Genomic DNA, 27,215 nt, shown 5'->3' with positions numbered 1-27,215 from the left:
CTGGGGTGTTCTGTTGTTATTGTAGGTAAAGTGTGAATGGTGTTTTTGAGGTAGGGAGTGGACTGTGGATGCAATCTGCTGCCTCAGATGGGCCAGACAAGCACTCTGGAGCAGTATTAAGTGTGTAGATGAGATTAGTAATTGATAATTTTAGAAACTTGACACTGATAAAATTTCTTTACCCATTAAGAGATTCTGCTTTTGTATTTACTTGGTGGACATCTTCTATGGCTTTCAGATCTTGTCAACTTAAAGTGTAATTCCTGGTTTATATCTTGAAAGGGTTGGCCTGTGGGGATTAATTAATTGTTCAATTCACAGGAAAAACTGAAGCAGTTTGAAGAGCGATTAGCAGAAGAAAGACATAATCGCATGGAAGAACGGAAAAGGCAACGAAAAGAAGAACGCAAAATAACATACTACAGAGAAAAGGAAGAGGAAGAGCAGAGGAGGGCAGAAGAACAAATGCTAAAAGGTAACCAGTTAGATAAACTGCATGGCAGGTTTAGATGCCCTGTATAACAGTCTAGTTAAGAAAACAAAGGGAAGCCAGGAGACAGAGGCAGGCTGGTCCACTGAAAGTTCGAGGCCAGCCTGGTGTACAAAGCAAGTCCAGGACAGCCAAGGCTACACAGGGAAACTCTGTCTTTAAAAAAAATAGAAAAGAAAACAAGGGATCTGTACAGTTGGTCTCTGGACAAAACAGCTAACACCACACATTGTATGTATCTACATACTTGTACGTTTATTCTCTTCCTATTGGTGTTTTAGCATCCCCTGTTGCAATTACATACATGGTTCTATACCTGGAGTTTCTGGTACACAGTAGGAATTAGTTCCGTTGTGGTTTTTGTTTCTGTGATAAAACACTGACCAAAAGCAGCTTGCGGGGGTAGGGAGAGAGTGTAGGTTTATTTAGATCCATCTTTGATGGGGCTCAGGGTGACTGAAGCAAAGGCCATGGAGGAAAGCTGTTTCCTGCCTCATTCCCTCTCACATACTCAGCTACTTAACTTATACAGCCCAGACTGGCTTGCCTAGGGATGGTGCCCTCCCACAGCAACCAACAATCAAGAAAATGTCCCTGCAGACATGCCCATAGACCAGCTTACTGCGGGCAGTTCCTAGGGCCATAGTCTTTCCCAAACATGCCTAGATTTGTGTTGACCAATGACTCTGATTGGGTTTTAGTGCCACGCCAAATCATTGTGGGCTGTTTAGTTTTGAATCTCAACTGCTATTTGCCGGTGTTCACTATTTTAAATGAAGTCTATGGGAAGGTGTACCAGTGGAGGTCAGAGGCCAACTTTGAGGAGTCATTTTTTTTTCTTTTCATTTTTTAATGTACATTCTGAGGAGTAAAATGTATATAGTTAAGATTATATGTAGTTCTTTTACCTTCTAAGTCATCTTTCTGATCACGCTTTAACATTTTTTTCCTTTTAAAACTCTTGTGGCTTACTAAGATACTCTACATGTACTGCTTAATACCAGAAAAGTAGCCTTACTCATAGGGGAAAGGTATGGATGCAAAGCACACTTGAGTAACCTGACAAAATTTCATAGAACGAGAAGAAAGAGAGCGTGCTGAGAGAGCAAAACGGGAGGAGGAACTTCGAGAGTATCAGGAGCGAGTCAAGAAACTGGAAGAAGTAGAAAGGAAAAAGCGGCAAAGAGAGCTGGAAATTGAAGAAAGAGAAAGGCGCAGAGAGGAAGAGCGGAGACTTGGTGATGATCCACTTTCTAGAAAGGTGAGTGTAGAAGCCATTCTCTTGGTTTTTCTTTAGTGCTGGAGAATGAATCCAGACCCTGGCAAATTACCTGTTACTGAACTGTCTTCCAGACTTTCTGTATTTCTTCTGTTTTAAATATATGTAAATACACCAATGAATTTTCTTGTGTTATATTATGGCCTGATTTCTCTTAAGTACTTGACATTCTCTGACTACAAGACACAAAGATCTGTTTGGATTTACAGTTTCTCATTTGAGAGGGAGGCTATTGGGTCCACACCAACCTCATTCAGAAAGTGCTGTATGATAAAATCTGGCTCCTAGGTGATACTATTTATATATAAAACTGACTTGTTTCTCTTGTCTCTTGAATTCTTCTAATTGGTGGTCTGTTCCCACTTCCTTTCAGACCTGATTGAGTTTTCCTAGCATATGTAACCCTTTAATTTGCTCTGTCTCAGCTTCCTTTGGTTATACTCATTTCCAAGAGCAAAAAGCAAACATACCTTTAGTGAGCCCTTTTCACCTGACTGTTTTTGTTTATGTACATGTGGATATGTGCACATGAGTGCTGAGTTGTTGGATTCACTGGAGTTGAGTTACAGGTAATTGTGATCCATCTGATGTTGGTGCTGGGACCTGAACTGTAGTACTGGAAGAGCAATACATAGACTTAGCCACCGAGCTCTTTCCAGTCCCCTCATTTTTTATTTTGTGGGCATATAAGGCCAATACAGCCAAGGCTGACTTTCAGCTCCTCGTTCTATTGCCTCTGCCTTCAAGAGATGAGGTTATAATTGTGTACCCCCTTTCAACCAGAGTCTCCCCCCCCCCTGCACCCCCCCCCCCCAGAGTCTTATTTGAGGTTGTTTAACAAAATAATGAAACTCTGGGGTGGTAACTGCAGTAATTGGAATCCTAACTTCTATTACTATGTTGCCTTTTTGCTTCTTGGGTGCAGGACTCTCGGTGGGGAGATAGGGATTCAGAAGGCACGTGGAGAAAAGGGCCAGAAGCGGACTCTGAGTGGAGGAGAGGACCACCAGAGAAGTAAGTAGAGCCGTGGAAACAGCGGGCCTTGTCTTGGGTCGTGGTATCTGGAAGAAGCGCATGGCAGTCCATCTGTTATTTGAGCCAAGGTCAGAGTTCTGTGTAGATCTAAGATGACCTGGAACTCCCAATCTTGTCTCTGCCTCCCAGGTGTTGGATTTATAAGCTTGTGCCACCATACTTAGTTTTTTAAAAAATGATTTTATTTACTTATTATTATGTATACAGTGCTCTGCCTGCATGTACACCTGCAGTGCAGAACAGGGCATCAGATCACATTTCAGATGGTTGTGAGCCACCATGTGGTTGCTGGGAGTTGAACTCATGACTTCTGGAAGAGCAGCTGGTGCCCTTAACCACTGAGCCATCTCTCCAGCCCTTCATACTTAGTTTTTACTGTTAACGTTTTTCTTTTTTCCTTCAGTGTTGCTCTGATGACTCATCCATACAAACGAGAAACATATTCATCAGACTCAAAACAGTATTGAGTTTAAAGAATAAGAGTGAACTATCCATAACATTTTTTCTAAAGAGATTAAAGAGTTTTTATTTTTAATAATATAGTTTTAGATCTTTTCAGTAACGGAGAAAAAGCCTAAGGTTGATGATTATGTTACCTACCATAGCAAGCACTCTATCACTAAGGTACATGCTCACTTCTAGACTGCTTTATGTTATCTGATAGTGGTAGACACGAGCAGTAGCTTTAGTTTTTCGTGGAAACTAAGTTTAGAGGAAAGCTGATTGTAAAAGACACGGAGCTTGATAAGGTACTCTTGGGAAGGTACTGGCAGTCTTAGGCTGTTAACCTACTTTTTAGTCTATATGTTGATTTAAAATATTGGATTTTATATAATTTTTATTTGAAAAACACTTTCTTAAAAGGTATGTTGTTGTTTTTTCTTTTGGTTTTTTGAGACTGAGTTTCTGTTACACAGAGCCCTAGCTGTCCTGGCCTCTTATTTGTAGACCAGTCTGGCCTCAAACTCAAAAGATCCACCTGCCTCTGTCTCCCGAGTACTGGGATTAAAGGCATGCGCCACCACGCCTGGCTTTTCTTTCTTTTTAAAGATCTGTTATTTATTTATCTTCCCTGTATACATGTACACCTGCACACCAGAAGAGGACACCTCATTATAGATGGTTGTGACCATGTGGTTCCTGGGAATTGAACTCAGGACCTCTAGAGGAGCAAGCAACCAGTGCCCTTAACCTCTGAGCCATCTCTCCAGCCCCTGAAAAACATTTTGTTGTTGTTGTTGTTGTTTGAGACAGGGTTTCTCTGTGTAGTCTTGACTGTCTTGGACTCACTTTGTAGACCAGGCTGCCCTCAAACTCACAGCAGTCCACCTGCCTCTGCCTTCCCAGTGCTGAGATTAAAGATGTGCACCACCACGCCAGGCTGAAAAAACATTTTTAAAGGACCAGAATTTATGCATTTAGATACAGCTTTGTAAGATTGGGTAAAGTTAAGGACTTAAATTCTTTTCAAAATATTTGCTTTAAAGCTTGTGCCTTGTTGCTCCTTAGGGAGTGGAGACGAGAAACTCGGGATGATGAGAGGCCTCACAGGAGAGATGAGGATCGGCTGAGACGCTTGGGGGATGATGAAGAGAGAGAATCTTCTCTTAGGCCAGATGATGATCGCATCCCCAGGCGTGGCTTGGATGATGACAGAGGGCCTAGACGAGGTCCTGATGAAGATAGATTTTCTCGTAGAGGAGCAGATGATGACCGGCCTTCCTGGCGTAATGCAGATGATGACAGGCCTCCCAGGCGAATTGGTGATGATGACAGGGGAAGCTGGCGTCACACAGACGACGACAGACCATCCAGACGGGGACTAGATGATGACAGAGGAAGCTGGCGCACAGCAGATGAGGACAGAGGACCTAGACGTGGGATGGATGAGGACCGGGGGCCAAGACGAGGAGGTGCTGATGATGAACGATCATCCTGGCGCAATGCCGATGATGACCGGGCTCCCAGGAGGGGCATGGATGAGGACCGGGGTCCCAGGCGAGGGTTAGATGATGACCGAGGACCTTGGAGGAATGCTGATGATGATAGGATTTCCAGGCGAGGTGCAGATGATGAAAGGGGGCCTTGGAGAAATATGGATGATGATCGGATTTCCAGACGGGGTGATGATGCAAGACCTGGTCCCTGGAGACCATTTGTCAAGCCAGGTAAGATTCTAGTATTTAGAAAAGTACATGCTTTATAGGATCTGGTGTGTTTGTTTACATGTAAAAAATGAAATTGTAGGGCTAAATGACAGTTGTACTCTATTTTATAGTACACGCAGTGGCTTTTAGATATTTGTCCATACAACTGCTCACCCATGGGATCATACTCAGGAGCTCATTTTTGTTCTTTTAGCCAATTCATAGGAGTGCTCCCTTGATGCTTAAACTTACCGTTTTTTCCTTTCTTCAAATACACACTACCTCTTGTGAACCACTTTTAAATGTTTAAGAGTTCTGTGCTTTCTGTTTTAGCCTTTGTGTTAAGTCTATCATTTAGTTCCAGCTTTTATTTTAACAAATTTATTTAAGATTTATTTTATATATGAGCACTCTCTCTGCATGTACACATACCTACACTCCAGAAGAGTGCATCAGATCCTAGTGTAGATGGTTATGAGCCACCGTGTGGTTTCTGGGAATTGAACTGGACCTCTGGAAGAGCAGACAGTGCTCTTAACTGTGGAACCGTCTCTACAGCCCCAAGTTCAGTTCTTAGTTACATGTGTGTGTACATGTGAGAAATCCAGCTGTTTGGTGGAGGCCAGAGGCATCAGATCTCCTGGAGACGGGTTGAAGGCAGTTATGAGCCATATTACCTGGCTGTGGAGAATTGAACTGTAAAAATAGCGTGCGCTGTTAACCACTGAGCCACCTCTGGCCTTTTGATGGTCCTTAAATCCATCCACTCTGATTGGGTCTGGGTCCTTTGGGCTCTTGCCCTATTAATTGGTTTCTACACCACCCCCACCCCCAGTTCTTTTTCTAGTACTCAGGATAATCCTTTCTGGGTTCAGCTCCAATTAGCACCTGTCTTGCTTTTACTAGATGTGACATCTGTGGCAAACCTTTTTGTTTTTTCTAGTCTTAGCCATATTCCATCCTTGAACTATGCAACCTTAAGATAAGTGACTTCTATGCCTTGTATAAGATGAGATTGACAGTATGGTAGTAAATTGTAGTTGCATCCTATAGAAGGTTGCCACGAGCCTTGCAGGGTAGCATACCCCTGTAACCCCAGCCTCGGGGAAGTAAAGGCAGCTGGATCTCTGAGTTTGGGGCCAGCCTGGTCTACAAAGCAAGTCCAGGACAGCCAAGGCTATACAGAGAAACCCTGTCTAGAAAAACAAAACAAAATTGCCATGAGCACTGAGGAATTCTAGAAGAAATAGAAGCTTACGTGCCTTTATATTATTCTGTGTATTATTAATATATAATTTGTCTCTTGTTGTATTTCTGTTTAAACCACCTGACTTGGAACAGTAATGATTTATAATAGTGAGTCCATCCATGACCAGTAGTCCTGGTAAACCATGATCCACAAAGTTTGTCCAACACCTGTATTTTCCTTTTAAGATTGGAGATAGTAGTACTTCAACCCACGCTTGGGGGTCATTTGAACAGTTGAAGTAACCAGCAAAAATCACAGTACTAATAAGTAGGCCTTTAGAGTAACAGTTTTATAGTAAAAAGGCTGTTCTCCCTGACCTGAGTGGTTGCAAAATTTCCACAAGTATTAATTTGAGATTAACAAATATTTGCAAATAGGCTGTCACCTTTAATCTCAGCACTCTGGAGCCACCAGAGGATCTTTGGAAAGGCCAGCTTGGTCTAAATAGCAAATTCTAAGACAGCCAAGGTTACCTAGAGAAACCCTGCCTTTAAGAAAAAGAATGAAGAAAAAAAAATAATAAAAGAATTTGCCTCTAATGAGGATCGACTTAATTATGGCAAGGGCGAAATAAGTTAATATAAACAGAATTTAAGGTTGTATTTTTGCACTTGTTGGTATGAGAGCCAGATACAATGGTGATGATTAGCTTTTGACTATGATTTACTAACAGTGAGAACATAGCTTGTTTTGACCTTGCTGCTTCATGCGAAATACTGGGCAGAATCAAATCATATTGTAGGGTATATATTCATAATTTGTGGTCACTTTCAGGAAGCTCTGTAGTTATCTGCTTAACTGAGTAGTCTGTAGTAAAATTAGAACAGATTTATATTACAATCAATGTTCATAGCAGGAAAAGTTCAATAGTCTTTCTCTTGTTTTTTTCGAAACAGGGTTTTTCTGTGTAGCCTTGGCTGTCCTGGACTCACATTGTAGACCAGGCTGGCCCCAAACTCAGAGCGATCCGTCTGCCTCTGCCTTCCGAGTGCTGGGATTAAAGGCGTGCGCCACCATGCTCGGCTTCATTAGCCTCTGTATGAAACATTTCCAGAATGTTTAAGCTTCATATAGATACATAACCCCAATTGTTAATGACTAGCGGTTTGTGGATATGCATGACTTTTTAAAAAGTTGGATTAGGAGTTTGTGTTTAGGATGATGAATTAATGCTGAGATGCCTTCGTAAAGGCTGAGGATGGCTCAGTTGATTGAGCACTGGCTTAGCATGCTTAAGACCTTGTGTTAGATCCTCAGCACTATACAAACATCCGTTCATGTTAAAAGTAAAACTGCTTCTTTTTATAAAATAGGTGGATGGAGAGAGAAAGAAAAGGCTAGAGAAGAGAGCTGGGGTCCGCCTCGGGAATCGAGACCACCAGAAGAACGTGAATGGGATCGAGACAAAGAGAAGGACAGAGATGGTCAAGATCGGGAGGAGACCGACAAGGACCTGGAACGAGAAAGGGACAGAGAGAGAGAGGGGGACCGGGAGGATCGTTTCAGAAGACCCAGGTTGGAAATGGCCTATTTGTCTTAACAGGCTTTTCTGAAACTGTGCTGTGTGCATCCTAAATCGCTTTTGAGAAATAGTGCTCTGATCTCACTCACCACTTAGGTGGACATCAAGTAGATTGATTTACCGTCACCACCCCCATCTAGAGAGTGAGAACATGGGTGCTGAACCTGTTGGCTGCCTTCAGGTTAACCAGTCCAGATGTCTACACTCCTGCTTCTTAGAGCAGCTTAGTTGTCCTTAAGTTATCCTTTTTTGTTTGTTTTTGAGAAGATGGCATCTTTCTGTATAGCTTAGGGTGACCTGTAATTCAATTTTTATTCAGTTCTCCTATGTTGAGATTTATAATTAGTTGACAACACATGTAGGTTATTTTGTTTTGTTTTGTTTTTCCAAACAAGGTTTCTCTGTGTAGCCTTGCCTGTCCTGGACTCGCTTTGTAGACCAGGCTGGCCTCGAGCTCGCAGAGATCCTCCTACCTCTGCCTCTGGAGTGCTGGGATTAAAGGTGTGTGCCACCGCACCTGGCCCACACCCAGTTTTTATTAGTGGTAAAGGTCCTAGCTTGTTCTTTTTGTCTTAATGGCTTTGCCACTCAAAAATCTAGTGGGAAAAGTTCTCCATACTGTTGAGCATGGATGTCAGCAACTTGGTGTGGATAGTGAGATGCCTATTGGGATATGGGTTGTGCTACTGTAGGATCTTTAGGTAAGTAGCTCCAGATGAGGTCTGTTTGCTCCTGTGCCTAAAATACCAGATTAAGGTGTTAAACTAGATTTGTTTGTTTTGACTATTTGAGATGGGGCTTCTTTGTATATCCTTGGCTGTCCTGGAACTCGGTTCTGTAGGCCGGGCCGGCCTCAAATTCAGGAGTGCTGGGATTAATGGCATTCACCACCAGCTGCCCAGCTGGTGTGTTGTTTATAGTTACTCTGTCAAGAAGGAGACCTGAGCTTGTCTCTTTGAATGACCACAGGGATGAAGGTGGCTGGAGAAGAGGACCAGCAGAAGAGTCTTCAAGCTGGAGAGACTCAAGTCGCCGTGATGATAGGGACAGGGATGACCGGCGGCGGGAGAGAGAGGATCGTCGTGATCTGAGAGACCTGAGAGAAAGAAGGGATTTAAGAGATGACAGAGACCGGAGAGGACCTCCCCTCAGATCAGAGCGAGAAGAAGGTAGAACTATATTGTGGTGTGATGGGGGGCTTTATATAATTCTTATAGATTAATGTGAAACAAGTAACAGTAAATGCAGTGCACTTAGTTACCAGGTTATGATGTAAGATTTCTAAGGTAAGTGTAGCAATAGACTAAATAATAAGCAACAGAAATTGATGTTAATGAAAGTGGAGACACAGTATTTATGTAAGGTCCTGGTGGAAGAACACAGTATAAATGTGGAAACTCAGGGCTGGTGAGGAAGGATTAAAACCACCACCCTACTCCACCCCTGCTTGATTTCAGTCCTGGGAATCCATATGGTAGAAAAAAGAGCTCACTCCCTGAAAGCTGTCTTGTGACTTCCACAAACTTTTTTTTTTCTTTTGGTTTTTTGAGACAGGGTTTCTCTGTGATAGCCTTGGCTGTTCTGGACACACTTTGTAGACCAGGCTGGCCTCGAACTCTGAGAGATCGCCTGCCTCCTAAGTGCTGGGATTAAAGGTGTGTGCCACCACGCCCAGCTCACAAGTATATACACACAATTTTTTTTTTAAGTACTTCTAGTAAAGTTAAAGTATCCATTATATTTACTTTACTCACATGCTTTTAACAGTTTGCGCATCAGGATCAGAAGAGTATTAAAAGTGTAATTTAAAAGCTTAGATTTTATAATTGATTGGATAAAATTCTTCTTCTTCTCCTTCTCCTCCTCCTCCTTTTTTTTTTTTTTTTTTTTTTTTTTTGGTTTTTCGAGACAGGGTTTCTCTGTGTTAGCCTTGGCTGTCCTGGACTTGGTTTGTAGACCAGGCTGGCCTTGAACTCAGAGATCCGCCGGCCTCTGCCTTCAAAGTGCTGGGATTAAAGTCATGCGCCACCATGCCCGGCTTGTAATTTTTCAATTATGACTGCCAAGTTTATATTTTAAAGATTTTGGGGGGGGGGGGTCAGATAATACACAAAATAATTAAAATGTGAGGCTTTTAGTGTGAATCAGCATTGATGATCTTTCCAAGTAGTTTGAGGTAGTCATTTCTTTAGTTTCACTCATTTGAGACAGGGTTTCTCTGTTTAATAGCCCTGTCTGGCCTGGGCTGGCCTCGATCTCACAGAGATCCGCCTGCCTCTGCATCCTGAGTGCTGGGATTAAAGGCATGTGCTATCACACCTGGCTTATTTTTAACCAATAAAATAGTTCAAGCTTACACTTAAAACTTTTTTATTTAAACTTTTCTAGTAAGCTCTTGGAGACGTGCTGATGACAGGAAAGATGACCGGACTGAAGAACGGGATCCACCTCGTCGTGTTCCTCCCCCAGCTGTTTCAAGAGAGAGAGAGAGAGAACGTGAAGGTGAGAAAGAGAAAGCATCCTGGAGAGCGGAGAAAGAGAGGGAGTCCCTTCGTCGTACTAAGAATGAAACTGACGAAGATGGATGGACCACAGTACGACGTTAGGTCCAAAGACGATGGAGTCAAACTTGTGGCTAACATAGGTTTGATCACATTCAAGGATTATTATACCTGTGCTTCAACCAGTCTAAATTGAATTCTTTAATGTTGTCTCACCATAACACAAAAAGCATGAACTTGTATTAATCATATATAATAGATTGATCATGCACTGTATTCACAGGAGGTTGGAAAACCATGCCATTTTCTGAAATTTAAGGTGTTGCATTATTTCATCAATCATTTGTTTAAAAAAAAAAAACCTAAAAAATAAAAATGTGAACCCTTGAGGTGTTAACACCTTATCTTGGTATACAGTTGATCTTACTTTTTTGATTTTGAAATATCAGATATTAATTTGGAATAAGGTAAGGTTCTCTTAAAACATTTGAAAACCCTTTAGGCCAGTGGATCTGACACCTTTCCCATCAGTAGTGATGGGAATATACCTTCTTAGGTATTTACTATTAATTACATTTAGGCAGTTTATAGCTTCTGAGGAGTATAGTAGACATTACAGACACTGGTTGTAATGGGGTTCTCTGTAGACTGTACTTGAGAGAGGTGAGTATGAAGCATTTTGTAGTCATCATCATGACGATGCTGCCCAAGTGCAGATCCAGAATAGCACAGCGTTGGACTCCTAGAGCATTTGGTAACCTGTTGTGGGCTTGGTTTTTTTGTTTTTTTTTTCCTGTTGCCAAAAGAAAACTGCTTTTCCACTAATTCATGCCTTTTAAGCATTTTAAATATGACAATATTTATAAATGTGTGGTTTGGAGGAATTGTTTAATTTCTTTTTCCTAATTTTCTTTCTCCAGGATAGATTATTTCCAACAAGTAATTGTAGTGATGACTGTGTTGACTTCAATTTTGCAGTGTAGTAGCTGTGTTAAAGAGTAACCATTGGTCTTATTGAAGCCAACACAGAACTTGCTGCTGTGTTTTTTTCTTCAGTGATAAATAAAATACTTACATAATTGAAGTTAGTGTTGATTTGTTAATGCTACTATATTCCATATATTGAGTTTCTTTGAATTTTTATCAGTGCTGTTAAGATTTGTCATTGTATTACATAACAGTAACACAAAAAGCATATAGTAGCAGCTAGCAAGTTTGTGAAGTGCCCTTGTTCATGGAGATACTGTCTTTCCTTGAAATGTTCTCTGAGGTGATATGCACGAGTTTTATCTGAAATTATGGAAAAACCAGTAACACAGTTGTAGGGGATTTTAGTCACAAACTTCGTGTTGGTATAGGCTTAGAAATTACTAAATAGTGGTTTAAAATTTTTTTGCTGTTGCAGCTATCAGGCCAGAAGAGAATAATAGTACTGACACTTTTCTACTTAATCAGGTGCTTCTGTCTGATGTTACCAAGGACTGATAATTCAGACATGGAATTTGGCTTGTGGCAAGAGAGCTTACTCAATCAAAACAAGTAAAAGTACTTACAGACCATTGGTTTTATTTGGGCACGTAACCTGCTGTGTCAGTGTTTACTAGTGAGCCAACACTGATGCTACAGATCTGATGCTGTTGCTTTGTGGTCTGCTCATGGGTTTCTGTTATCACAGCCTGCCTTTTATCACCAGCTCACTGGCATTTAACAGGTTAAAGGAAACCAGGATGTGCCAGGTGAGCCTGTGGCTTCTGCAGCTGTAAACAAATGGAGCCTTAGAGCAACTATAGCTGTGCTTGAAGGTGGAAAGAACCCTCAGAAGATCTATAGGGATCTTATCTATATACTTGTCTATATGGAGTGCCAGCTTGGGCGGGTGTGTGTGTGTTTGTAATTCCAGAACTTCTGTTGGGTGAGGCAAAAAGATACTGAATTTTTCAGGTCCGCTCTTCTGGTGAGAACAAGTCTTATAAACTGCACTTCACCTGTTGGCTTTTCCCCAAAGACACTTTGACTGTTCTATTTATAATAGAACTATGAGATATTAGAGGAATGTTTTTACCAAGAAGCCTAGACAACAAAATTAGCCTGAAATAGACACATTTCTGATAGTTTTGAAATAACATGGTTTTGGTTTAATATATCTGACAAAAGTTCTAATCAAAGCTATTTAACTTTTGAAAAGGACTTTGTAGGAAAAATAAAGTACAAAAGTAAAAAGCCATTAGAATTAACAAGTTTGGACAAACAAAAGCAGGCTATAAAGCACAGCACAGCCTGTGCCTCTGCCCACAGGGATTACCTTTCCATGGTCGAGCCAGATCTACAGTACATTCTTAGGAGCCAACCTTGTTCACAGCATTGTACAGTTAAACTTCATGGTCCACACTTCATTTTCCTCCTTACAATAATGGGTATTGTCCCTAGGGTTTTGTGCATTCTATCTAGGCAAGTGCTCTACCACTGAGCTATGTCCCTGGCCCTAAAGTTGGGTCTTTGTAAAAACATTTATGAAATAACTGTGCTCCAAAGATTACTTAACCATCTTCTGCCTCCTGAGTGCCAGGATTAAAGGCACACACCATTTATTTTCTCTAGAACACTAGAAAACCAGTATTTTTGTTTATATTGTAGACGCTCAGTATTTGTTAGTTGGGAAACAGACTTGGCATGGGATGGGAAACTTGTGGTTTTGGATACGTTTTCTGTGTGCTAGTACATGGAGACCAGAGGTCAGTGGGGCCCTCAGTCACATTCCACTTTAATTCAAACAAGGTGTTTCTTGTTCTCCAACCTGGAGCTATCGACTACGTGGCAAATGAGCCCCTGACAGAGGGGCTGTGGCACAAACACAGCTAAGCTACCTTTTGGCTTAAGAAAATCACCCAAAACTGCATATGAATGTGGAGGTCAGACTTCACCGAAGCTCGCCCACACAGGCTGACTAGCACTGGGATTATAAGTGTGCTGCCATTCCCATATTTTTATGTGGGTGCTGGGGATAGGTCCTTGTGTTTAGACGCACTCTAATATGAGGGCATTTTCCAGAGTCCTCCAAACCGTGGAACAGGAAAGCCAATCTCCACATCCCTGGTTCTAGTAAGATGCCAGAAAATAAACGATGGCATTAGGTACATTCATTCATTAGTTCCGCTCATCTGTTTATGTGCTGGCACTACAATACATTCTTGCCTTGGAAAGTATCTGATGGGATTACAGCAATTGAAAGAGCTGAGTGAACGTGATTTTGGCGTTGAGAATACCGCTGAAAGGGCAGACCAGTTAGGTCAGAGGATGTGCATTTATGTTGACTTGAAAAACTTCACCACCACCCCCCCCCCCCAACAAATGGTATATTTTCTAAGAAAATAACAAGCTATTACATGTTTTATAACATTGACTTAAGGCTTAGGCCCAGTGGATGTGGTTAACTAATGGGATCGTTTTCTTCCTTGCTAACAAGGTCTTTCTACCAATCCCATCCCCTTGTATGTGGTATGAAGCGCCTCTAACCAATGGGGCTCACAGCTACCTATTTTTATATCAGCCTCTTTTACATGGGATGTTGTGAACATTGCTGCTCAGTATGAAAGACAGTTTCACTCCCAGTATTCCCAGCTAAATCAGACTACTTTATGTACTTAATCTCTTGGCTGACAGTTTGCAGATAGTGGTGTTGATACATGTCTGAGTTTATCTCAATCCACCTCCATCTTTGCCTCTTCTGTCTTGATGGTAGGTAGTTAGATGCCTTAGTCCAGTATTCAGTGTACTGGAAGTAAGGGGTTAGGAACTTTTGCCTTAAGATCTTTTGGGGTTCTCCTAGTAAGTGTGGAGCCCCACAATCAAGGTGGTTATGATACTTGTATCCAACTTCAATTATTAGAGCCTTGAAATGGTGCACACCTTCTGTATATATGAAGGCAGGAAGCCCAGAATAGAATCTTCTGGAACTCAGGTTATTGCATTATATGTCATTTTCTATTTAGGAACCCTGAAATTGAACAATCAAGGTAAGTTAATACTGCTCAGGTTTCCTCCTTTCTGATCTTAGCATCAGACTATAAATGTTGGACGATCAGGATGGTGCATAGAGAAAATACTAAATAGGAGTTACAGGGAAGATAAATGGACTCATACTGCCACTATAAATACACGTCTCTTAAACAGCACCATTTCCAAATATGTACACGATATGATTAAGACTTGGCACAATTATTTTTAAGGGCGAGAAGGGCTACTTGCTAATTCAGTGTAATTATCTGATACATAAGAGGATAAGGAACTGTATTCTACCTGCTACAGACTGTGCCTTTAAGCCTCCCATCTAGGACAGAAACAACCACGAGGAACATCCTCAATACTGGGAAATGTACTAAATTGCTTTACCCGCAACCTGTAAGGACAAACTAAATTGCATCAAACGATAAAATAGTAATTTTGCCAACCTTCCATAAAATTGTAGTTTTACAGTCAGTTCCGAGGCTATTAAAAATACTCTAGACCTAATAAAGTGCCTCTATTCATAAGACGAAACATCCAAGATCAGAGACAATTTCATACTGATGCGCACCTAAACTGGACCCATAAACAAACAGCGCCTCATTCACCACACTAGCCAGTGGCACACCCGCTCAGCCCTCATCGTTCTGGATGTGCGCTTTAGAAACTAGAGACAAAATTCAAGATTTCAACGTCAGAGACCCGACCACTCCATAGGAAAGTGCTGCGCCCCCTCTGGCTTCCCCAAGACCATCTCCACTGGGGAGAGGAGCGCGACCATGCCTGCCGGTGTCCGAAACCAGGCGCAGCCTGCTCCTAGCGCAGCTTCTTGCTGGACAGACTGTCCCTGGTGCTGCGCGGCGGCGGCGGGCGGGCGGCGGGCGGCGGCACTTTGGAGAGCGGGCAATACTTGATGGTGTGTGCGTTGTCGCCGCTGGCGCCGCACAGGGGGCACGTGTAGCGGCGCAGGACCGGGCACAGTACCCGGCCGTCGGGGCCCTTAAGGATGTGCGTGGTGTAGAGTGCCACCGCCTCCTTGTTGTTCCGGCAGAACACACACACCTGCAGCTCGGGTTTCATCAAACGCGCGGTGGTTGTCGCGGAGGCCGCGTGCAGACGAGGCTCGGCAGCCCACGCAGGGCTCGGCTCCTCGCGCGGCGTCACTTCGGTCGTGGAGGCGGCGGCGGCGGCGGGGGGCGCGCAGCCCAACAGCACGGCGGTGGCGCGCCCTGCGAATGGGTTCAGCTCTGCGAAGCGCTCCTCCATCAGCCCGGCCTCGGAGGGGCCGGCGCACAGCTCCAGCGCGCGCAGTTCCAACGCGCCTCCCAGGTAGCGGTCCCCGGCCCCCGGATCATCGCCGTCGTCATCCTCGTCGTCCTCGGGCGGCCCCAGCGTAGGTCCCGCCGCTGTGGGCCCGGGCCCCTCGTGCGGGGAGCCGCGGTCGCTAGCCCTGGTAATGAGCGTGGCTAGCCCCAGGTAGTCGTTCCAGAAGCTGAAGGGCTGCGGGTGCACCGGGCCCGGGGCGCTCACGTAGCGGGCGCTGGGCACGAGCGCCATAGGCGCGGGCGCGCGGGCGCGGCGAGGCGAGCGTGGCGCCCAAGGGAAAGCCTCCATGGGCTGGCAGCGGGCCGCGCGCCTCCCCGCCGCTGCCGGCACAGGCCGGACGGAAGGGGCAGAGGAGAGTCTGCCCGCTGGCCTGCGGCGGGGTGGGGCAGCCTTGCTTCCTTTTATCGCTCCCGCTTTCCCCCGTGCCCCCTCCTCGCTGTCTCGGCCCTGCCCCCTGCGATCCTCCGCCGGGGCCACTGCGCCCGCGCCCCCGTACGGAGGCGGAGCGGAGGCGGAAGCGCGCTCCTCTCCAGACCCGCGCGCCTCCCGCGCCCCGCACGCTGTGCCCACCTCGCCAGCTGCGGGGCGCCTGGCATCCTGCGAGGGGGCGGGTGAGGCGCCGCCTCGGGCCCTGGCGCTCAATGGCTGCCGACCTGACTCCGCGGGCGCCGCTCGGGACTCTGATTGGTGGCGGCCGGGGAGGGGGCGGGCGGCGTTTCGGGGAGGGGGAGGCTGTACAGGGAGGGGCTGGGTGAGGCGGTGGCTGGGGCTCGCATTCGCCAGATCTTTGGGACCGGTGACCCAGCTTGGTTTTCCCTCTGCGGGGTAGTGAGGGTGTCGTGGGCGCAGATCGCTTTGGAGCCACTGGGATGCATGCATCCACCTGCAGCTTTGGCTGGACTGGGGTTGACCGTCTGAGGCCACCACTTTCCCTTTGCCTTTCAACGTCATAAGCAAGAAAAGCTGTGGGTTGGCAGAGCTAGGCTCTATCTCGCCTCAAAGCCCAGCTAGAGACCCAGTGACTTCGGTTGGCACAGCGCTCTGGAGCTCTTTCCACAGACTGAATCCTCCCTCGCACAAACCTTGAGGCTCAGGGGGAAACTCACTGTTGCACTTAGACGGTAGTGAGTAGTGGAGGATCGCAGCAGGTCCAACAGGTGTTCAGAAACGGGGCGGTAGGCTGTTTAGTTACTTAGGTGATGGTGGTGAGGACTGGGCTAGAAATTGTTTCTACAGGCCAGTTTTCGTGAGTTACCTCTTCCGGGGCCTTTTATTGCTTTGAAGGCAACATTTCCTCTTTTTGGTAAAACTCTGGAGAATAAAAGATTTATTAGGAGGGAAAGAGGTAGTCTTGCCCTTACGTGGAAAAGAGGCAACTTAAAATGATAAACAGCAACCTAAAAAAAAAAAAAAATCAAATTTAGGAAAAGGCACTGGGGGCTCTTTTGGAGTGTGACCTAGACTGAGGGACAGAAAAATGCCTTCTCTTATTTGGCTGGACATGTGAGAGGACTGATTTTGTTTTTCCCACTCTGTACCATACAGTGGCATGGAAGCAAGATGGTAGGATCTCTACTGTTAGGAGCTTTTTTTAGGTGGCAGGCCACAGTCACGTGCTTTGCTGCGCCTGGCACAAGATGCTCAGAACTTGGTTCTGGCTTGGATTAATGTTTAATGAATGTGTGAGTGAAACAGATCATTTGGGAGAAGAATCTTTGGGATCATCTAATCTAGTCTTGATAGGTGAAGAAAATGAGATCCCAGGAAGAGATAGACTTCCTGAAGGCAAACAGCGACTCTGTGACACTCGGGCCCCATTGCTCTTGGCCAGGTGACCTCCTCAAACACCACAGCACAGAAGGTTTTTCAGGCTGTGTCGGTGTTTGCATCTGTGGGATTGATGAAAATAAGTGAGTTGGGATGATGTGGAGGTCAGAGGAGAGCTTTCAGGAGTAAGGTCTCTTTGAGTGCTTTTCAGGGGTTGAATTTAGACTGTCAGGCTTGCATGGCAAGTGCTTTTAATCCCAGCACTTGAGAGGCAGAAGCGGGTGGATCGCCCTGAGTTCCAGGCCAGCCTGTTCCACAAAGCGAGTTCAGGAATAAAATTTACATGAATAAGATCAAATGCCTTGCCTAGTCCCTGCAGCCTGAAGGCATGGTCTTTGCTGTGCAGAGAGGGTCTGGGAGGGTGTGGAAGGAACAGGTGTTGAAGCTTCCACTGACACCATGACTCACTGAATTTAAGTAGGTATCTGACTCAGAAAAAAAGTCTAAAAGTGGAGAAAAAGAACATGAAGGATTTGTAAATGCTCTTAAATGCATGCATGGCTTCTACACAAAGGGAGGTTTGGCTGTTAGTGAACAAAAGAGTAGTTGACTGCTCCAGGTCTGGGCTAAATATTTACTTTTTTTGTTACTGACCATAGGCCTCAACCTGGTCGTGAATACTCCAGCTTTCTCTGAGGCAGAGGAACATGTAACAGACATCTTCCATGAGGTGGAACTACCTGTTGTTCACTTTCCAAGAGTCTGGAATGCAGCAGACAGAAATAGCCAGAGTGTGAAAGGGTTTGTTTGTTTTGTTTTTTATAAAATATACTCATCCATTGGAGGCAGAAAGATAGGTCAGTGTGTACGTCATCTCAGCTCCCCTCTGGCCCAGTCAGAAGGCTCTGGTAGGCAGGGGCTAGGGGCTGTTTGTGCTGTGTTCCTCTCTCCACACACCCCTAGACTGACTGTTTCTTTTGCTCGTAGCAGAACTGAGCCACGAGAGGCTGCACACAGACTGGGTGGGCTGAATTCTCCAGAAGCAGGAGGTCAGTTCTGGGCAATGAGACAGTTTGTTTGTTGGGCAGTGGCTCTCACTAGCCTTCCTGCCAGCCTCGTGAGTACCTCAGAGTGCTTCTCTCTACCCACTTCCCAACTACAGGCTTTGTAGGCAGGCCCTGTGAGAGGCACTGGAGGGATCTGTTTGAATAGCCCTGGGGTTAATGCTTCTGCCTTCTATGGCTCTGTAATTTTACAGATGGACATTCATTCCAGGGTGAAGTGGCTTTACTGGGCTCTGGTGGGGTCTTTGAAAACACCTGCAGCCTTGGATGAGGGACTTAGGGTCTATGGACTCCAGTCCCTTCTTGTGAACTTTGAAGGGACTCCTCAGGGAAAATGCCAGACACCCTACCCTGACTTCCTAATTCTGTGTTTCACTTTGACCTTGTAACTTGCGACAGGTTTAAGCCAAGCAGGGATATCTCACGTTTATGGTTCCTGCTGAGTGAGAGGCCAGTGATCCATTCCTGCCCCTGAACTTGAGATGTAAGCAGATATCAGTTAGAAGTCTCTGGTTTCTCCAAACTGCTACACACTTCACACCACTACCTTTTATCTTCCTCAGAGTCCTAGGCCACGCCCTCTCCCTGCTGCATGAACAGGCCAATTTACCAGCCAGTAAAGACACGAGGACTGTTACCAGCTTTGGACAAACTAAAGCTCAAACTAAAATTCCACACTGGGATTAAAACAGAAACATTTACATAACACAACTGAGTTTACAAAGAACCTAAAACTTCCATTACATAGGAGCAACACTAAAGGGAGCCCGCAGGTTACATTGATAAATTTATACAATAATAACTAATGAGTAAGCTGGGAGGAAGGCACATGCCTTTGATCCCAGCACTTTGGAGGCAGAGACAGGTGGATCTCTGTAAGTTTGAGGATAGCTGATCTACACAATGAGACCCCATCTTAAAAAAAAAAAAAAAAGAGGAGGAAGAAGAGAGAGAGAGTGGGGAGAGGGAGGGAGGGAGGAGGAGAGGAAGAAGATGAAGAGAAGAGAGGAGAGAACAAGAGTAGAGGGGCAGAACTAGGAGAAAGGAGAGGAAGGGAGGAAATGATGTAAACACAGCATTCACATATGACATTCTCAAAAAAAATTAATGTAATAAAAAGCTAACACTCAAAGTACCAGGAAACCCCTTCCTCAGCTCAGATAATGGGTGGAGTAGATCTGAGGTAACAAGGCTTCACAATAAAGCTGGCACAGTGGTGGTTATGAGAAATACTTACTTTTTTTTTTTAAATGTGACATTGTGATGACTTGTTACATAAAATCGGGTGTCTTTGCAGTTGCAGCACTTGGAATTGGGTCCTCTTACTTGCAGCTGGCCTTGTCCCTCTATTGGAACTTTGTGGTCATATGAAAACATATTTGTCACTTGTCAAAAGGTATGCTTTGTTCTGGCCAGACAGGTGACGCCTGTGTCCGATCTTTTTTTTTTTAACCTCCCCCCACTTCCTTTTCCCCTGTCTGCCTGTGCAGCTCAGGTTGGCTTCCAACTTGGTATGCCCAGGCTGGTCTCTAATTCAGGATCCTCCTGCCTCCACCGCCTAAGTGCTGGGATTAAGGGTGTGGGTCACCTTGTCTTGAACGACATCAGGATTCTGTATGTGTGCGAACAAGGGCTGGAAGGGAGTCAGGAGAATCCAGTCAGGGCATCTTTCCTCACCTCCTGCCGTGGATACAGTCTCCCAGCTAAGGGGAATGACTTTGCTGCCATGAGCACCTGACAGCTCACTTGCCACTTGCCACAGCCCGTGGGGCCCAGGGGCTTAGCTGCAAATAAGTATCAGTCCGAGCCTTGCACCTGTGCCTTTCTTGTTCCAAAGATGCTTCCTTTGCCTGTACCCCTTATGCCCCTACAGATGATTGAGGTGTTTCTGGGGGCTTCTGGGATTTCACTAGGGGTTTGGGAGGTGGGCAGTAATAACACACTGTGGCAGGAGGAGATGGAGCAAAACTGATTATATCCTATTCTGTGTTAGGGAAGTCCTCCAGTCAAAACCAGATCTATGTAAATGCTGTCTGGATGTCTGTCCAGTGATGAGCTTGGGTTAAGTGAGTGAGCATTTCTTTTAGTTACATATGGCATTAAAAAAAAAAAAAAAAAAAAAAAAAAAGACACCTGGAGTTCGCAGTTGTGTTTGAAGTAGGTTGTGCCTGGGGTAGATAGGCCAAAGAGCCGATGTCCCTGGGCCATGGTGTTGATACTAATGGTAATGGCAGCCTGAGGGTCACTAACCATGGTGGTGCATAGTTGGAGCATTTCTGAACTCCTCCCCAGCAACCGCAAGCCTGGTACCTGTTTCACAGACATAAATGTGGGGTTTAGATAGGCTGAAAACATGTCCAGCATCTTTTAAAAAAGATTTATTTATTTATTTATTATGTATACAGTGTTCTGCCTGCATGTACACGTGCACACCAGAAGAGAACCCCAGGTCTCATTATAGATGGTTGTAAGCCATCATGTGGTTGCTGGGAATTGAACTCAGGACCTTTGGAAAAGCAGCCAGTACTCTTAACCTCTGTGCCATCTCTCCAGCCCCATTTGCAGCCTCTTACAGCTGACTATCCTTAGCCATGGATAAACTGGGTAATGTGTTTAGAATTCCCTACACCTAGCCCCACTACCCTGCTCATGCACCCACAAAGAGACCATCTTCTTCCTCCCACTTACCATCAGTCCTGCTCTGACAGAAGTGGTGAATGCAGAACGGTCACCTTAGAAAACAAGTGTATTTAGTTCACTTTGGTATGAACAGTGTGCAGGGTATAACTAAAGAACTGTCTGCGGTTATGTTGTTTTTGTTTTTAATTAAACACAGGCTGTGGGAATAGTTCAGTGGTAGAGCACTTTATGAGTATAGGCAAGGATCTGGGTTTCATCTCCAGCACGTCAGAAAAAAAAAAAATGAGAAAAAAAATCAGACATACAGCCAAACCTAGTGGTACACACCTGCAGTCCCAGCACTGGGAAGGCCGAGGTGGAACTATTACAAATTTGAGGCAAGCCTGGAAACAGTGTTCTCAACTTAAAAACAAACAAACAAATCACCAAACAAACATAAAGTTAGTCTGTGCCCCATTAATTCTACTGGAGAGATGAAAATACAGGTCCCTACAAAGCCTTGCACACAAACATTCTCAGAGCATCTCTCACTCAGAACCTGATATTTTACCAGGTTTACCTATTGGGCAATAAAAACCAAAGAATGGAACAGTCTTCAGCCTTAAAAAAGGATCAAACATGGAGCAAAATGGATGAGCCTCAAAATATTGTGTACTGGGAGAAGGTAACATACTAGAGATGTTTGGTGGGCTATGGCAGGTGGGATAGGCTGCAAATAGGCATGAAAGACCTTCTGAGAGTGATGGACGTGTTCCTAAACTCAGTGGTGGTGAGGTTTGCACAACTGTATGAATTTGTAACCCATTTATTGGGTAAATTTTATGGTGATACACATCACACCTCAATAAAGTTGTTACATAGCAGCATTATTTTCTTTCTTTCTTTCTATCTATCTATCTATTATCTATCTATCTATCTATCTATCTATCTATCTATCTATCTATCTATCTATCTCTTTACAGCCTGATCCCAGCCCTCCCTCTTCCCTACCAGCCCTACCCTCATGCCCCTCTCCTTCCATTGCCCTCTTTCCTTCTCAGAGAAGGGGAGGCCCCCTAAGAATATTAGCCCACCCTGGCACAGCAGCATTTTTAATTGCCCCAAACAGTAAACAGCTTAAAATTTCATAAACAGTAGAATGGATAAGATCTGATGTTTATCCAGTGGATCCTATTGAGCAGTATTAATGAGTCAATTATAGCGACATGAGAAAAGGTGGCACCAGGAACATAAGGGAAATGACAGAAATATAATTGGAGAAGAGCAAACTGTGTGGCATTTCCATTTTGCTAAGATAATGTTAACAAATATTTTGTAGGCGGCCTTCAATTTGCCTTGGATATCTGCTCTGTGCCCAACATACCAAACTGGTAAAGAAGATTTTTAATGGCAGTAATAGGGTTTTGGGTGGTTGCAGGAGCTCTAGTAACCAATTAACTAAGTTGTAAACAACTAGTTAATCTGTAACCAACTGACAGGTTGATTGAGGAGATCATAGCCAGTTAATTTATTTTCTGTGTCTTACCTTTGTTCTCCTGTAATAGCTGTCTGATGTTGGTGGATGGTCTCAGAATCACCTCTGGTTTTGCTTAAATACACACTACTCAACATAGTTGGCCTAGGAAAAAATTCTTTCCCTCCCTCCCTTCCTCTCTCTTTTCTCTCTCTCTTTTTCCTTTCCTCTTTCTCTCTTCTTTCTTTCTGGAAAGGGTCTCACTATGTAGCCCGAGTAGGCCTGGAACTCACAGGAAGTGCTTGTCTCTAACTTCAAAGTACTGAGATTAAAGATGTGTGCCAACACACCCAAGGAAAAATGTCCTTTTTTACACTAAAACACAAAACAAAGTGCTACTTAAGGATGGCAGACACACACATCTCTAGGGAAGAGTGAAGGGGTGCTTGGTTGCGATAATTTAGTCGGTAGAACAGTAGAGTGCTTGCCTAGAGAGTACAAGGACCCGGGTTCTGAGATTAAAACTCCTCTCCCTCTCTCCCTCCCTCCCTCCCTCCCTCCTTCCTTCCTTCCCTCCCTCCCTCCCTCCCTCCCTCCATCTTTCTGTCTCTGTGTCTCTGTCTCTGTCTCTCTCTCTCTCTCTCTCTCTCACACACACACACACACCTCAGAACAAAACCAAAACAACCTTGGGGGTCTTAGGGTTTTATTGCTGTGAAGAGACACCATGACTACAGCAACTCTTATAAAGGATAACGTTTAATGAGGGCCCGGCTTACACCATTCAGAGGTCTAGTCCGTTATTGTCATAGTGGGAAGCATGGCACACAGACAGACATGGTGCTGGAGGGTAGCTGAGAGTTCTACATCTGGATTGGCAGGCAGCAGGAAGAGAGGTGAGCATGGCTTGGCTTGAGCATCTGAAACCTCAAAGCCCCCAGTGAACCCACTTCCTCTAGCAAGGCCACACCTACTCCATTAAGGCCAGGACCTGCTAATAGTGCCGCTCCCTGTGGGCCTGGGGGGCATTTTTATTCAAACCACCACAGGTATCATTCTAAAATATTACCAGAGGTTCTCCCTGGGCTGGGTGATTAGACTTACTCCCTCTTCTAGAATAGTGGTTAAAAGCCAGGTTTGGGGTCCACACATTTGCTCAGCAGTGGGTCTTGACCCCAGTAGTATTGTAACACAGGCCCTCCTCCCTTTCTTAATGATCACACTGGGTCTACCCGGCTAGTCCAGGCCCATCGCTTTACTTGGTCAATGGACCAGGAACCTTAACCCCATTTCCAACTTGACTCCCTCCCCTTTGCCATGGCAGGTAATGTACTTGCAGGTTTGATGGCCGTTCTCCTTCCTCCTGTGCTGTGTGGGTGACCTCAGCAGGTGGTTTCTTCATCTGTAATAGGCTCTTCCCCACCTCAGCACTTGGGAGTTTTGGGTGGACCATTCTTGGTTGTCTTTTAGTCCAACTGTCCTCCACGTTGTAGAACTCTAACAGTATCCGGAGGCTGTTTGTCAAGAGTGACTGCTTTCTTCTCTCCCTTATCTGCCACATGTCCCTTTTAGGTGAAGTCATCTCTGAATGAGGCCTGATCTCTAAAACAACTGAAGGTCTTACCTCTTGGTATAGTTGTGAGGATCTAGTGACAGAACATAGCAAGTTCCCCTCCACAGTGTCTAACTGTATTTTTTTTTAAAGAGAAATTAATTAGAACTTTGTATTGATACATAAAACATAAAGATTATGCATGTTTATGGGTTACATGTTCATATGTATACGGTATATAAGTCAGTGCTATTAACCCTGTCCATTCTCCCATACATTGATCATTTCTTTATTTGAAAAAGATTTATTTATTATGTGTGCAGTGTTCTGCCTGCATGTACATCTGCATGCTGGAAGAGGGCACCAGATCTTATTACAGATGGTTGTGAGCCACCATGTGGTTGGTGGGAATTGAATTTAGGACCTCTGGAAGAGCAGCCAGTGCTCTTAACCTCTGAGCCATCTCTCCAGCCCCTCATCTATCATTTATGTTCGCTGAACATTCAAACTCCTTTCTTCTAGCTCTTTGCACATACGCCTTTAAAACTATTTAAATAAACAATTGTTTGGTAGGAGAGCCAATACCTCAAAGGCAAAGGTATCTTTTTTTTTAAGATTTATTTTATTTTTAAGTGTGTGTGTGTGTGTGTGTGTGTGTGTGTGTTCACATGTTTATATGTAGAAGGTGTCCATGGAGACCAGAGGCATCAGATACCCAGGAGCTGGAGTTATAGGTAGGTAGTTGTGAGCCACCTGGTATGGGAACTGAGAATCAAAGTTGAGGCCTGTACTAGAGCAGTGTATACTCCTCCTCCTCCGCCTCCTCCGCCTCCGCCTCCTCCTCCTCCTCCTCTTCCTCCTCCACCTCTCCTCCTCCTTCTTCTTGTTATCATCATCATCATCATTTTGTTTTTTTGAGACAGGGTTTCTCTGTGTAGTGTTGGCTGTCTTAGACTCACTCTGTAGACCAGGCTGGCCTCAAGCTCACTGAGATCTACCTGCCTCTGCCTCCCCAAGTGATGGGATAACAGGCATGTGTGACCTCACCGGGCTGCAGTATATGCTCTTAACTGTTGAATCATCTCTTCAGCCCCAAAGATACTTTTTAATGAAAACTCAAAAATAAAAACCTTTAAATCATTCAAATAGTAGATTCATTCATGCTATTAAAAATTAAAAATATGCATAGAATTAATATTTTTCTTCTGATCTTGCCCATCTGTGTCATTCTAATAGTGACTCATGGGACACAAGCACTACAAAGGGCAGGAACTTTATTTATTTAGACAAGGTCTTACAGTGTAGAGCAGGCTGGCCTGAAATTGGTATAGATTTGAAGGACAGGGATTCTATTGTGAGGTTTGGATGGTGGGCTGGTGATGGAACCAAGTAATGAGTTGATGCTTATTATCTCACTGTTTAAAATATTCTACATAAATCCCATCAATTGTTATTATATTCCAATTCTTGAGTGTATGGACCATGTGGTCAAGTTAGATGACCTCACAGAGCATTTAGTGGGTCAGTGCAACTGCATGGGGTTAGGGCTTTTACAAGCATTTATACACACACACACACACACACACACACACACACACACACACACATTTTTTTTTTTTTTTAGTTTACTGTAGTTGAGATTCCCACATATGCTGCAATTTGCCTGATTTCGTTACATGTCTTAGAATCTTTCCAGATCTGTATAAATAGAACTACCACATTCTTTTACTGCTGTAAAGATGAGCCATAGTTTATTTAAGGGGTGCTGACCAGTGCCCCATCTCTCTTGATAGGACTGGCGGGGGTGTGTGTTGGGGGGAGGACCCTCTTGCTGATGGAGCCCAGCACTGTGCATGCTAGAGAAGCCGGTTGCTGTTTTTTGTTTTTACTGCCATGTCAATTGTTGAATCTTTGGGCCTGACCACATTATACTCTTGTCTGTAAATCTAGCCTGGGCCTATTTGATCTGTTTGGACAGGGGTTTGGCTGAGCCACACAAACAAGGTGTGCATAGGGTGGGTTGTTGGTCTGTAGCTGCTGCCTGCTCCAGGCAGCCCCATGTTTTAGGATGTTTGTTCCTTGGGTGAACCATCCTTGGGGCTTAGAATTCTTGAGTTTCTGAATCTTAAGAGAGGACTGGGGCTCTTGGAGTCAGCTACACTTCCCATGGATTCCTGGGTCCTTTTCTTGTCCTACTGGGGCTGTGATGGTAATTGGATACCAAAGGGATGTTGTAATCTGCTCTTACTGTCTGTCCACTGTGCACACTCACGTCGTTTTTGCCTTTATACAAGTTGTTTCATTTGCTACAAATATTCTTTCCTTCTTCTTTGTTGTCTTTTAAATTTTTTTTTTTAATTTTCACTCGGTTTTTCAAGACAGGGTTTCTCCATGTAGCTTTGGCAGTCCTGGAACTTGCTCTGTAGACCAGCCTGGCCTCAAACTCAGAGATCCACTTACCTGGTATTAAAGGCATGTGCCACCACTGCCTGGCTCCTTGTTACCTTTTAAAGCTCAGCTTAAATGCTCCCAGGAACGTTCCCCTTTCTTACATACATAGTGGAACTGGCCACTTTCTTTTCTTAATCTTAAGGTCTTCGCCCTTGCTACCTGGTGGTCACAGGAAGAGCTGTTTGTTTGTTTGTTTTTTAAAGACAGAGTTTCTCTGTGTGTACCCTTGGCTGTCCTGGAACGCGCTCTGTAGACCAGGCTGGCCTCTAACTCACAGAAATCTGCCTGCCTCTGCCTCCCAAGTGCTGGGATTAAAGGCGTGCACCACCACACCCAGCAGGAGGACTCTTAGTACCCATTCTGGCCTTTGAGAATCTTGGAACAAACGTCTGTTTGGGGAGGAAATCTAGGGGCTGCAGAATGAGTGTGGGAACAAAGGGAGGGATGAAAATCCTAGGACAATCATAGGGCTTGGGACACCACAAGGACTGGGTGACAGCACTTGTGCATTATGCCCAAGGCCTTGTAGTCAGCATCTAGCACTGTGGAGAAAAGAGAAACAAGAGAGCATAGAGTCAGCTGTGCTGAGGGAGCTCCTTTTTAGCTTGGCTTCACATGAAGGAATGAGAACCCAGTGACGGGGGAAGCTGGAAAGGAGGCGATAGTGAAAGGGCTGTAGTTACAGCTCCAGCTGCAGTGTTTTGTTTTGTTTGAGAAAGGATCTCATTATGTAGTTC

General features: G+C 44.6%; 2 protein-coding genes across 2 annotated transcripts in view; one reads left to right on the top strand and one right to left on the bottom strand.

Annotated features, from left to right (window-relative positions):
- Eif3a (eukaryotic translation initiation factor 3 subunit A) overlaps positions 1–10,990 on the top strand; it is a 33,492-nt gene extending 22,502 nt beyond the window's left edge. Inside the window, exons 16-22 of the mRNA XM_051146873.1 lie at positions 322–475; positions 1,567–1,751; positions 2,695–2,783; positions 4,314–4,972; positions 7,514–7,715; positions 8,692–8,891; positions 10,111–10,990. Coding sequence (XP_051002830.1) covers positions 322–475; positions 1,567–1,751; positions 2,695–2,783; positions 4,314–4,972; positions 7,514–7,715; positions 8,692–8,891; positions 10,111–10,328 — 1,707 coding nt within the window. The 3' untranslated portion in view covers positions 10,329–10,990. The remainder of the gene's footprint in view (positions 1–321; positions 476–1,566; positions 1,752–2,694; positions 2,784–4,313; positions 4,973–7,513; positions 7,716–8,691; positions 8,892–10,110) is intronic.
- Positions 10,991–14,815: 3,825 nt separating this feature from the next.
- Nanos1 (nanos C2HC-type zinc finger 1) lies at positions 14,816–16,023 on the bottom strand. Its single transcript, XM_051146872.1, has one exon. It carries the CDS (start codon positions 15,837–15,839, stop codon positions 15,042–15,044), a length of 798 nt encoding a protein of 265 aa, XP_051002829.1. The 5' UTR covers positions 15,840–16,023; the 3' UTR covers positions 14,816–15,041.
- Positions 16,024–27,215: the final 11,192 nt, after the last annotated feature.

Source organism: Acomys russatus, chromosome 5 (genome assembly GCF_903995435.1).
Source record: "Acomys russatus chromosome 5, mAcoRus1.1, whole genome shotgun sequence".
In the NCBI taxonomy this organism is placed as follows: Eukaryota; Metazoa; Chordata; class Mammalia; order Rodentia; family Muridae; genus Acomys; species Acomys russatus.
This window is presented reverse-complemented; position numbering and strand designations above follow the sequence as displayed.